The 14,780-nt window shown below is 55.7% G+C and overlaps 1 protein-coding gene across 2 annotated transcripts in view; it reads right to left on the reverse strand.

Annotated features, from left to right (window-relative positions):
• LOC148149685 (SPRY domain-containing protein 3-like) overlaps positions 1-14,780 on the reverse strand; it is a 1,210,740-nt gene that overhangs the window by 1,161,034 nt on the left and 34,926 nt on the right. For both annotated transcript variants that reach the window (XM_087988635.1, XM_087988636.1), the window contains exon 3: positions 3,299-3,383. In XM_087988635.1, coding sequence (XP_087844761.1) covers positions 3,299-3,383 — 85 coding nt within the window. The remainder of the gene's footprint in view (positions 1-3,298; positions 3,384-14,780) is intronic.

Raw genomic sequence — 14,780 nt, forward strand, 5'->3', positions numbered from 1 at the left:
TTCTCCTGTTCCCTAGATGCTGCCTGACCTGCTGCGCTTTTCCAGCAACACATTTCCATCTCTGATCTCCAGCATCTGCAGACCTCACTTTCTCCTCCTAGGAGAATAAGCCCAATCTTCTCATCATTCCCTGTGTCTAAAATCCCTAATTCCTGCAGTCATTCTAGTAAATCTTCTTTACACAGACTCCAGGGTTTTAACGTCCTCACACACACATGTATCTGAATGTAGGCCTTTCTGCTGAATTCTCCACTACTCCCTCCAGTACAGATCTCAACATTTCTCAGCACACTGAGATGATTCATTCAAACCAGTCTCCATGGGAGCAGGGTCCCCATTCTCCACGTCCATGTTATATCACACTGTCCTAGCCACAAGCTGAGACATCTTCTCTGTATCCCCTCCATCGAATCCCCACTTCATTGTAAAGACCTCAATTAGGTCAATATTTAGGAAATAAGTAAGGATAGGGCCCCAAATCCTATGTCAGATAATGTCAGACTTTGTCTTCCCAAATTTGGCAAGGGGTTTGAGATGTGGGAGCTTCGGTTTCACTGCTTTACCCGTCCCCTCAGGGCTGGTACTGAGTCAGTGAGCAGATCGAGAGGGAGGGAGAGACAGAGAGAGAGAGGGACAGAGACAGGGTGAGACAGAGAGAGAGGGACGGTGGGGGGACAGAGAGAGAGCGATAGAGAGAGGGAGGGACAGAGAGAGAAGGATAGAGAGAGAGGGAGGGACAGAGAGAGAGAGCGAGAGAGAGGGAGGGACAGAGAGAGAGGGATAGAGACAGACGGAGGGACAGAGAGAGAGGGATAGAGAGAGTGAGGGACAGAGTGAGAGGGACAAAGAGAGGGGAGGACAGAGAGAGAGGGGGAGAGAGAGGGAGAGAGACAGGGAGAGACAGAGAGAGGGAAGGACCGAGCGAGAGAGAGAGAGACAGAGAGAGAGGGACAGAGAGAGAAGGATAGAGAGAGAGAGAGGGAGAGACAGAGAGAGAGGGACAGAGAGAGGGAGGGAGGGACAGAGAGATGGATAGAGAGAGGGAGAGACAGAGAGAGAGAGACAGAGAGAGAGGGAGGGGGGAACAGAGAGAGAGGGATAGAGAGAGGGATACAGAGAGAGGGATAGAGAGAGTGAGGGACAGAGAGAGAGGGATAGAGAGGGAGGGACTGAGAGAGAGGGATAGAGAGAGTGAGGGACAGAGAGAGGGAGGGATAGAGAGAGGGAGGGATAGAGAGAGGGAGGGATAGAGAGAGGGAGGGACGGAGAGAGGGAGGGACAGAAAGAGAAGGATAGAGAGAGGGAGGGACAGAGAGAGAGAGGGAGAGACAGAGAGAGAATGAGGAACAGAGAGAGGGATAGAGAGAGAGAGGGACAGAGAGAGGGATAGAGACAGATGGAGGGACAGAGAGAGAGGGATAGAGAGAGTGAGGGATAGAGAGAGGGAGGGACGGAGAGAGGGAGGGACAGAGAGAGGGAGGGACGGTGAGAGGGAGGGATAGAGAGACGAAGGGACAGAAAGAGAGGGATAGAGAGAGGGAGGGACAGAGAGAGAGGGATAGAGAGAGGGAAGGAAAGAGGAAGAGAGAGAGGGAGAGACAGAGAGAGAGGGAGGGACAGAGTGAGAGGGATAGAGAGAGGGAGGGAGAGAGAGAGAGGGAGGGACAAAGAGAGAGGGATAGAGAGAGGGAGGGACAGAGGAAGAGAGAGAGGGAGAGACAGAGAGAGAGGGAGGGAGAGAGTGAGAGGGATAGAGAGAGAGGGAGGGACAGAGAGAGAGAGAGGGGGACAGAAAGGGGGGAAGAGAATGGGACGGACAGAGAGGGAGGGAGGGAGAGGGAGAGACAGAGAGGGAGGGATAGGGAGAGAGGGACCGACAGAGAGGGAGGGACAGAGAGTGAGGGAGAGAGAGGGAGAGACAGAGAGAGAGGGGGATAGAAAGGAAGGGAGAGAAAGGGAGGTCGAGAGAGGGAGGGAGAGAGAGAGACAGAGAGGGAGGGACAGAGAGAGGGAGGGACAGAGAGAGGGAGGGAGAGAGAGAGACAGAGAGGGAGGGACAGAGAGAGGGAGGGACAGAGAGAGGGAGGGAGAGAGAGAGACAGAGAGGGAGGGACAGAGAGAGGGAGGGACAGAGAGAGGGAGGGAGAGAGAGACAGAGAGGGAGGGACAGAGAGAGGGAGGGACAGAGAGAGAGAGAGACAGAGAGGGAGGGACAGAGAGAGGGAGGGACAGAGAGAGGGAGGGACAGAGAGAGGGAGGGAGAGACACACGAACATGGAACAAGAGAAGGCCATTCAGCCCTTTGAGCTTTTACCTGAACTTGACATTCCTCATTTCCCCGATAAAGTTCCATCCCCTTGGCCATCACTAAACTATCGATCTCTGCTGGAAAAATATTTAAAGATTGTGGAACCACCACCTTTTGAAGGAAGGGAATTCCAAAGGCTCACAGCCCTCAGGGAGAAAGAAATGTTCCCTCATCTCTGTTTAAATCCCATTTAAACAATGACCCCTAGTTCTTGGTACTCCCACCTCCTTTCCACATGCGCCCGGACAGCTCCCCTCAGGGTCTTATCTGTCTCAATTCAGTCCCCTCTGACTCTTCTAACCTCCCACCCTCAGGCCTAGTCAGTCCGGCCTTTCCCCAGATGACAATCCACTCAGTCCAGGGGTTAGCCTGGTAAACCTTCTCTGAACAGCTTCCAACACATTCCCATCCCTCTGTCGGTCCAGTGACCTGTGCCGCACACAGTGCTCATGCCTGAGACATAACCTCCCTACTCTCACATTCAGTTCCTCTCACAATAAACCATCTCATTCTATGAGCGTTCCTGATCACTTGCTGACCCTGCAGACTGTCCTTCTGTGATTCCTACACTTGGACACCCAGATCCCTTTGCATCTCTGAGCTCTGCAGTTTCTCACTATTTAGATAATAAACTGCTTTTTCATTCCTTCTGCAAAATTGGACAATTTCACATTTCCCAACATTATTATCCATTGGTTATATCTTTGTCCACTCAATGAATGTGTTGGTATCCCTTTGTAGGCTCTTTATCTCCTCTTCATTATTCACGTTCCAACCTCTAAAAGCAGCATTGACGATCAGTGATGAATCAATTATTCTGTCGTGAACCCCAACCACTCCTGCACACTTTCCCCAAGGGCATGCTGATTGCCCATTACCCTCCTTCCAGTCCCACCCCTCTCTCAGGCCAGCCTTCAATCAACCTGAGGGTGCTGGGTTACCAAAGATCTCCAAGTTGGAGAAGGAGTTCAAATCCAATCAGCAACATACCTCGAAGTAATTGTTGTGTTTGGGAAGTGGTTGAGAAGCCACGAAGCAGCCGACATCACCAGAGGTCCCAGAATTACCCTGGTACCTGTCAGCAAGGAAACATTCAACAGACATCAACGCACCATCCCACTTAGCCGTGTACCAGCAAAAATACACCCCACCCACACCAAACCCACCGACCCACACCCACACCAAATCCCCCACCCACATCCACACCAAACCTCCCCGCACACCCACACCCACACCAAACCTCCCCACACACCCACACCCATCCCCTACCACACCCACACCCACACCAAACCCCCAACCCACACCCACACCCATCCCCTACCACACCCACACCCACACCAAACCCACCGACCCACACCCACACCAAATCCCCCACCCACATCCACACCAAACCTCCCCGCACACCCACACCCACACCAAACCTCCCCACACACCCACACCAATCCCCTACCACACCCACACCCACACCAAACCCCCAACACACACACCCACACTCACACCCACAGCAAACACCCACATCCACACCAAACACCCACACCCACACCAATCAACCACACCCACACCCACATCAAACACCCACACTCACACCAACACCAAACACCCACACCCACACCCACACCAATCACCCACATCAAACACCCAAACACCCACACTCATACCCACACCCACACCAAACCCTCCCACCCACATCCACACCAAACACCCACACCCACACCCACACCCACATCAAACACACACCCACACCCACACCAAACACCCATACCCACACCCACACCAAACCCTCCCACCCACATCCACACCAAACACCCACACCCACACCCACATCCACATCAAACACCCACACCCACATCCACACCCACACCCACATCAACTACCCACACCCACACCCACATCAAATGCCCACACCCACATGTAGGGGTAAATGTAGGGGATTGGGTCTGAGTGGGTTGTGCTTCGGTGGGTCGGTGTGGACTTGTTGAACCGAAGGGCCTGTTTCCACACAGTATGTAATCTAATCTAATGTATGTAATCTAAAACCCACACCGAACACGCACACCCACACCAAACACCCACACCCACACCCACACCAAACACCCACACCCACACCCACACCAAACACCCACACCCACACCCACACCCACACCCACACCCACACCCACACCCACACCCACACCCACATCAAACACCCACACTCACACCCACACCAAACACCAAACACCCACACCCACACCAAACACCCACACTCACACCCACACCAAACACCCACACCCACACCCACACCAAACACCCACACCCACACCCACAGCAAACACCCACACCCACACCAAACACCCACACCCACACCAAACACCCACACCCACACCCACACCCACACCAAACACCCACACCCACACCCACACCAAACACCCAGACCCACACCCACACCCACACCAAACACCCACACCCACACCCACACCCACACCAAACACCCACACCCACACCCACAGCAAACACCCACACCCACACCAAACACCCACACCCACACCAAACACCCACACTCACACCCACACCAAACACCCACACTCACACCCACACCAAACACCCACACCCACACCAATCAACCACACTCACACCCACACCAAACACCCAGACCCACACCCACACCCACACCAAACACCCACACCCACACCAAACACCCACACCCACACCAAACACCCACACCCACACCCACACCCACACCAAACACCCACACCCACACCAAACACCCACACCCACACCAAACACGCACACCCACACCAAACACCCACACCCACACCCACACCCACACCCACACCCACAGCAAACACCCACACCCACACCCACACCAAACACCCACACCCACACCAAACACCCACACCAAACACCCACACCCACACCAAACACACACACCAAACACCCAACACCCACACCAAACACCCAAACCCACTTCAAACACACACCTCACACCCACAGCAAACACCCACACCAAACACCCACACCCACACCCACACCCACACCAAACACCCACACCCACACCCACACCCACACCCACACCAAACACCCACACCCACACCCACACCCACACCCACACCCACACCCACACCAAACACCCACACCCACACCCACACCCACACCCACACCAAACACCCACACCCACACCCACACCCACACCCACACCCACACCAAACACCCACACCCACACCCATACCAAACACCCATCCACACCCACATCAAACACCCCCACCCACACCCACATCGGGTCGGTGTGGACTTGTTGAACCGAAGGGCCTGTTTCCACACAGTATGTAATCTAATCTAATGTATGTAATCTAAAACCCACACCGAACACGCACACCCACACCCACACCCACACCCACACCCACACCAAACACCCACACCCACACCCACACCCACACCCACACCCACACCCACACCCACACCAAACACCCACACCCACACCCACACCCACACCCACACCCATACCAAACACCCAGCCACACCCACATCAAACACCCCCACCCACACCCACACCGGGTCGGTGTGGACTTGTTGAACCGAAGGGCCTGTTTTCACACAGTATGTAATCTAATCTAATGTATGTAATCTAAAACCCACACCGAACACGCACACCCACACCAAACACCCACACCCACACCCACATCAAACACCCACACCCACACCCACACCCACACCCACATCAAACACCCACACTCACACCCACACCAAACACCAAACACCCACACCCACACCAAACACCCACACTCACACCCACACCAAACACCCACACCCACACCAAACACCCACACCCACACCCACACCCACACCAAACACCCACACCCACACCCACAGCAAACACCCACACCCACACCCACACTCACACCCACACCAAACACCAAACACCCACACCCACACCAAACACCCACACCCACACCCACACCCACACCAAACACCCACACCCACATCAAACACCCACACCCACACCCACACCCACACCAAACACCCACACCCACACCCAACACCCACACCCACACCCACACCCACACCCACACCCACACCAAACACCCACACCCACACCCACACTCACACCCACACCAAACACCAAACACCCACACCCACACCAAACACCCACACCCACACCCACACCCACACCAAACACCCACACCCACATCAAACACCCACACCCACACCCACACCCACACCAAACACCCACACCCACACCCAACACCCACACCCACACCCACACCCACACCCACACCCACACCCACACCAAACACCCACACCCACACCAAACACCCACACCCACACCCACACCAAACACCCACACGCAACACCAAACACCCACACCCACACCCACACCCACACCCACACCAAACACCCACACCCACACCCAACACCCACACCCACACCCACACCCACACCCACACCCACACCAAACACCCATACTCACACCAAACACCCACACCCACACCCACACCCACACCAAACACCCACACCCACACCCACACCCACACCCACACCAAACACCCACACCCACACCCAACACCCACACCCAACACCCACACCCACACCCACACCCACACCCACACCCACACCAAACACCCATACTCACACCAAACACCCACACCCACACCCACACCCACACCCACACCCACACCCACACCCACACCAAACACCCACACTCACACCAAACACCCACACCTGCATCAAACACCCACACCCACACCCACACCAAACACCCACACGAAACACCAAACACCCACACCCACACCCACACCAAACACCCACACCCACACCAAACACCCACACCCACACCCACACCCACACCCACAGCAAACACCCACACCCACACCCACACCAAACACCCACACCCACACCAAACACCCACACCAAACACCCACACCCACACCAAACACCCACACCAAACACCCACACCCACACCAAACACCCAAACCCACTTCAAACACACACCTCACACCCACAGCAAACACCCACACCAAACACCCACACCCACACCCACACCCACACCCACACCAAACACCCACACCCACACCCACACCCACACCCACACCAAACACCCACACCCACACCCACACCCACACCCACACCCACACCCACACCAAACACCCACACCCACACCCACACCCACACCCACACCAAACACCCACACCCACACCCACACCCACACCCACACCAAACACCCACACCCACACCCATACCAAACACCCATCCACACCCACATCAAACACCCCCACCCACACCCACACCGGGTCGGTGTGGACTTGTTGAACCGAAGGGCCTGTTTCCACACAGTATGTAATCTAATCTAATGTATGTAATCTAAAACCCACACCGAACACGCACACCCACACCCAGACCCACACCCACACCCACACCCACACCCACACCCACACCCACACCAAACACCCACACCCACACCCACACCCACACCCACACCCACACCCACACCCATACCAAACACCCAGCCACACCCACATCAAACACCCCCACCCACACCCACACCGGGTCGGTGTGGACTTGTTGAACCGAAGGGCCTGTTTCCACACAGTATGTAATCTAATCTAATGTATGTAATCTAAAACCCACACCGAACACGCACACCCACACCAAACACCCACACCCACACCCACATCAAACACCCACACCCACACCCATACCCACACCCACATCAAACACCCACACCCACACCCATACCCACACCCACATCAAACACCCACACCCACACCCACACCCACACCCACATCAAACACCCACACTCACACCCACACCAAACACCAAACACCCACACCCACACCCAACACCCACACTCACACCCACACCAAACACCCACACCCACACCAAACACCCACACCCACACCCACACCCACACCAAACACCCACACCCACACCCACAGCAAACACCCACACCCACACCCACACTCACACCCACACCAAACACCAAACACCCACACCCACACCAAACACCCACACCCACACCCACACCCACACCCACACCAAACACCCACACCCACATCAAACACCCACACCCACACCCACACCCACACCCACACCAAACACCCACACCCACACCCAACACCCACACCCACACCCACACCCACACCCACACCCACACCAAACACCCACACCCACACCCAACACCCACACCCACACCCACACCCACACCCACACCCACACCCACACCCACACCCACACCAAACACCCACACTCACACCAAACACCCACACCTGCATCAAACACCCACACCCACACCCACACCAAACACCCACACCCACACCAAACACCCACACCCACACCCACACCAAACACCCACACGCAACACTAAACACCCACACCCACACCCACACCCACACCCACACCCACACCAAACACCCACACCCACACCCAACACCCACACCCACACCCACACCCACACCCACACCCACACCCACACCAAACACCCATACTCACACCAAACACCCACACCTGCATCAAACACCCACACCCACACCCACACCAAACACCCACACGAAACACCAAACACCCACACCCACACCCACACCAAACACCCACACGCAACACTAAACACCCACACCCACACCCACACCCACACCCACACCCACACCAAACACCCACACCCACACCCAACACCCACACCCACACCCACACCCACACCCACACCCACACCCACACCCACACCAAACACCCATACTCACACCAAACACCCACACCTGCATCAAACACCCACACCCACACCCACACCAAACACCCACACGAAACACCAAACACCCACACCCACACCCACACCAAACACCCACACGAAACACCAAACACCCACACCCATAACCACACCAAACACCCAAACCCACATCAAACACGCACACCCACACCCACACCAAACACCCACACCCACACCAAACACCCACACCCATAACCACACCAAACACCCAAAGCCACATCAAACACCCACACCCACACCCACAACCACACACACACCAAACATCCAAACCAAACACCCACACCCATATCAAACACCCACACCCACACCCACATCAAATACCCACACCCACACCCACACCCACACCCACACCAAACACCCACACCCACACCCACACCAAACCCACAACCACACACACACCAAACATCCAAACCAAACACCCACACCCATATCAAACACCCACACCCACACCCACACCCACAACAAACACCCTCACCCACACCCACACCCACACCCACACTCACACCAAACACCCACCCACACCCACATCCAATACCCACACCCACACCCACACCATACACCCACCCACACCCACATCCAATACCCACACCCACACCAAACATAGAAGAATACAGCACAGTACAGGCCCTTCGGCCCTCGATGTTGCGCTGATCCAAGCCCACCTAACCTACACTAGCCCACTATCCTCCATATGCCTATCAAATGCCCGTTCAAATGCCCATAATGAGGGAGAGTCCACCACTGCTACTGGCAGGGCATTCCATGAACTCACGACTCGCTGAGTAAAGAATCTACCCCTAACATCTGTCCTATACCTACCCCCCCTTAATTTAAAGCTATGCCCCCTTGTAATAGCTGACTCCATACGTGGAAAAAGGTTCTCACGGTCAACCCTATCTAAACCCCTAATCATCTTGTACACCTCTATCAAGTCACCCCTAAACCTTCTTTTCTCCAATGAAAACAGCCCCAAGTGCCTCAGCCTTTCCTCATACGATCTTCCTACCATACCAGGCAACATCCTGGTAAACGTCCTCTGCACCTCCTCTGTCTCCACATCCTTCCTATAGAATGGCGACCAAAACTGCACACAATACTCCAGGTGCGGCCGCACCAGAGTCTTATACAACTGCAACATGACCTCAGGACTCCGGAACTCAATTCCTCTACCAATAAAAGCCAGTACGCCATATGCCTTCCTCACCGCACTATTTACTTGGGTGGCAACTTTCAGAGATCTGTGTACATGGACACCAAGATCCCTCTGCTCATCCACACTACCAAGTATCCGACCGTTAGCCCAGTACCCCATCTTTTTATTACTCTTACCAAAGTGAATCACCTCACACTTAGCTACATTGAACTCCATTTGCCACCTTTCTGCCCAGCTCTGCAACTTATCAATACCCCGCTGTAACCTGACACATTCTTCCTCACTGTCAACAACTCCTCCGACTTTCGTATCATCCGCAAACTTGCTCACCCAACCTTCTAGCCCCTCCACCAGGTCATTTATAAAAATGACAAACAGCAATGGTCCCAAAACAGATCCTTGCGGAACACCCACACCCACACCAAACACCCACACCCACACCAAACACCCACACCCATACCCACACTCACACCCACACCAAACACCCACACCCACACCAAACACCCACACCCATACCCACACTCACACCCACACCAAACACCCACACCCACACCAAACACCCACACCCACACCAAACACCCAAACCCATACCCACACCAAGCACCAAACACCCACACCCACATCCCACACCCACACCAATCACCCACACCCACACCCACACCCTCACCAAACACCCACACCCACACCAAACACACACCCCCACACCCACACCCTCACCAAACACCCACACCCACACCAAACACCCACACCCACGCCCACACCCACACCCACACCCACACCAAACACACACCCCCACACCCACACCCTCACCAAACACCCACACCCACACCAAACACCCACACCCATGCCCACACCCACACCCACACCCACACCAAACAACCACACCCACACTCACACCCACACCAAACACCCACACCCACGCCCACACCCACACCCACACCCACACCAAACACCCACACCCACACCAAACAGCCACACCCGCACCAAACACCCACACCAAACACCCACACCAAACACCCACACCCACGCCCACACCCACACCCACACCCACACCAAACACCCACACCCACACCCACACCCACACCAAACACCCACACCCACACCAAACACCCACACCCACGCCCACACCCACACCCACACCCACACCAAACACCCACACCCACACCAAACAGCCACACCCACACCAAACACCCACACCCGCACCCACACCAAACACCCACACCCACACCCACACCAAACACCCACACCCGCACCCACACCAAACACCCACACCCACACCCACACCCACACCCACGCCCACACCCACACCCACACCCACACCAAACACCCACACCCGCACAAAACACCCACACCCACACCGACACCAAACACCCATACCCACACCCACATCCACACCCACACCAAACACCCACACCCACACCCACACCCACACTCACACCCACACCAACATCCACACCCACACCAAACACCCACACCCACACCCACCCACACCAAACACCCACACCCACACACACCCATACCAAACACCCACACCCATACCAAACACCCACACCCACACCCACACCCACATCAAATACCCACACCCACACCCACACCCACACCAAGCACCCACACTCGCACCTATACCAAACATCCACCCACACCCACACCAAACACCCACACGAAACACCCACACCCACACCTACACCAAACACCCACACCCACACCAAACACCCACACCCACACCTACACCAAACACCCACACCCACACTCACACCCACACCAAACACCCACACCCACACCCACACTAAACACCCACACCCACACCCACACCCACACCAAACACCCACACCAAACACCCACACCCACACCCACACCCACACCCACACCCACACCAAACACCCACACCAAACACCCCCCACCCACACCCACATCAAATATCCACACCAAACACCCACAGACACACCCACATCAAATACCCACACCCACACCCACACCAAACACCCACACCCACACCAAACACCCACACCCACACGAAACACTCACACCCACACCAAACACCCACACCCACACCCACACCCACACCCACACCCACACTAAACACCCACACCCACACCCACACCCACACCAAACACCCACACCAAACACCCACACCCACACCCACACCAAACACCCACAGACACACCCACATCAAATACCCACACCCACACCCACACCAAACACCCACACCCACACGAAACACTCACACCCACACCCACACCCACACCAACACCAAACACCCACACCCACACCAAACACCCAAACCTACACCAAACACGCACACCCACACCAAACACCCACCCACACCCACTGTAAACACCTACATCCATACCAAACCCCCCACCCCCACCCACATCAAACCTCCCCGCACACCCACATTCTCACCAAACACCCACACCCACACCAAACACCCACACCAAACACCCACACCCACACCCACACCAATCACCCACACCCACACCCACATTCACACCCACACCCCCACCAAACACCCCCCACCCACACCCACATCAAATATCCACACCAAACACCCACACCCACACGAAACACACCCACACACCAACACCAAACACCCACACCCACACCCACACTCACACCAAACACCACACCCACACCCACATCAAATATCCACACCAAACACCCACACCCACACCAAACACCCACACCCACACCCACACCAAACACCCACACCCACACCAAACACCCACACCCACACCCACACCAAACACCCACACCCACACCAAACACCCACACCCACACTAAACACCCAAACCTACACCAAACACGCACACCCACACCAAACACCCACACCCACACCCACACCAAACACCCACACCCACACCCACACCAAACACCCACACCCACACCCGCACCAAAACCCACACCAAACACCCACATCCACACCCACACCAAACACCCACCCACAACCACATCAAACACTCACCTACACCAAACACCCATACCAAACACCCACACCCACACCCACACCAAACTCCCACACACACACCCACACTCACACCCACACCACACACCCACACCCACACCAAACACCCACACCCACACCCACACCAAACACCCACACCCACACCCACACCAAACTCCCACACCCACACCCACACCAAACACCCACACCCACACCAAACACCCACACCCACACCCACACCAAACACCCACCCACACACACACACACACCAAACACCCACACCCACTCCAAACACCCACACCCACTCCAAACACCCACACCCACACCAAACACCCACACTCACACCCACACCAAACACCCACCCACACACACACACACACCAAACACCCACACCCACTCCAAACACCCACACCCACACCAAACACCCACACTCACACCCACACCAAACACCCACCCACACACACACACACACCAAACACCCACACCCACATCCACAACAAACACCCACACACACACCAACCACTCACACCCACACCAAACACTCACACCCACACCAAACACTCACACCCACACCAAACACCCACACAAACACCCACACCCACACCCACACCAAACACCCACACCCACACCCACACTAAACACCCACACCCACACCCACACCCACACCAAACACCCACACCAAACACCCCCCACCCACACCCACATCAAATATCCAAACCAAACACCCACAGACACACCCACACCAAACACCCACACCCACACGAAACACTCACACACCAACACCAAACATCCACACCCACACCCACACCCACACCCACACCCACACCAAACACCCACACCAAACACGCACACCCACACCAAACCCCCCACCCCCACCCACATCAAACCTCCCAGCACACCCACACCCACACCAAACACCCACACCCACACCCACACCCACACCCACACCCACACCCACATCCACACCCATACCCACACCCACACCCACACCAAACACCCACACCCACACGAAACACTCACACACACCAACACCAAACATCCACACCCACACCCACACCCACACCCACACCCACACCAAACACCCACACCCACACCCACACCCACACCCACACCAAACACCCACACCAAACACCCACACCCACACCCACACCAATCACCCACACTCACACCCACACCCACACCCACACCAAACACCCCCCACCCACACCCACATCAAATATCCACACCAAACACCCACAGACACACCCACATCAAATACCCACACCCACACCCACACCAAACACCCACACCCACACGAAACACTCACACACACCAACACCAAACATCCACACCCACACCCACACCCACACCAAACACCCACACCCACACCCACATCAAATATCCACACCCACACCCACACCAAACACCCACACCCACACCAAACACCCACACCCACACCCACATCAAATATCCACACCCACACCAAACACCCACACCCACACCAAACACCCAAACCTACACCAAACACGCACACCCACACCAAACACCCACACCCACACCAAACACCCACACCCACACCCACACCAAACACCCACACCCACACCCACACCAAACACCCACACCCACACCAAACACCCACACCAAACACCCACATTAAACACCCACACCC

The sequence above is a fragment of the Chiloscyllium plagiosum genome, unplaced genomic scaffold (assembly GCF_037043375.1).
Source record: "Chiloscyllium plagiosum isolate Xiang-an unplaced genomic scaffold, Cpla_swu_hap1 HiC_scaffold_7, whole genome shotgun sequence".
Lineage (NCBI taxonomy): Eukaryota > Metazoa > Chordata > Chondrichthyes > Orectolobiformes > Hemiscylliidae > Chiloscyllium > Chiloscyllium plagiosum.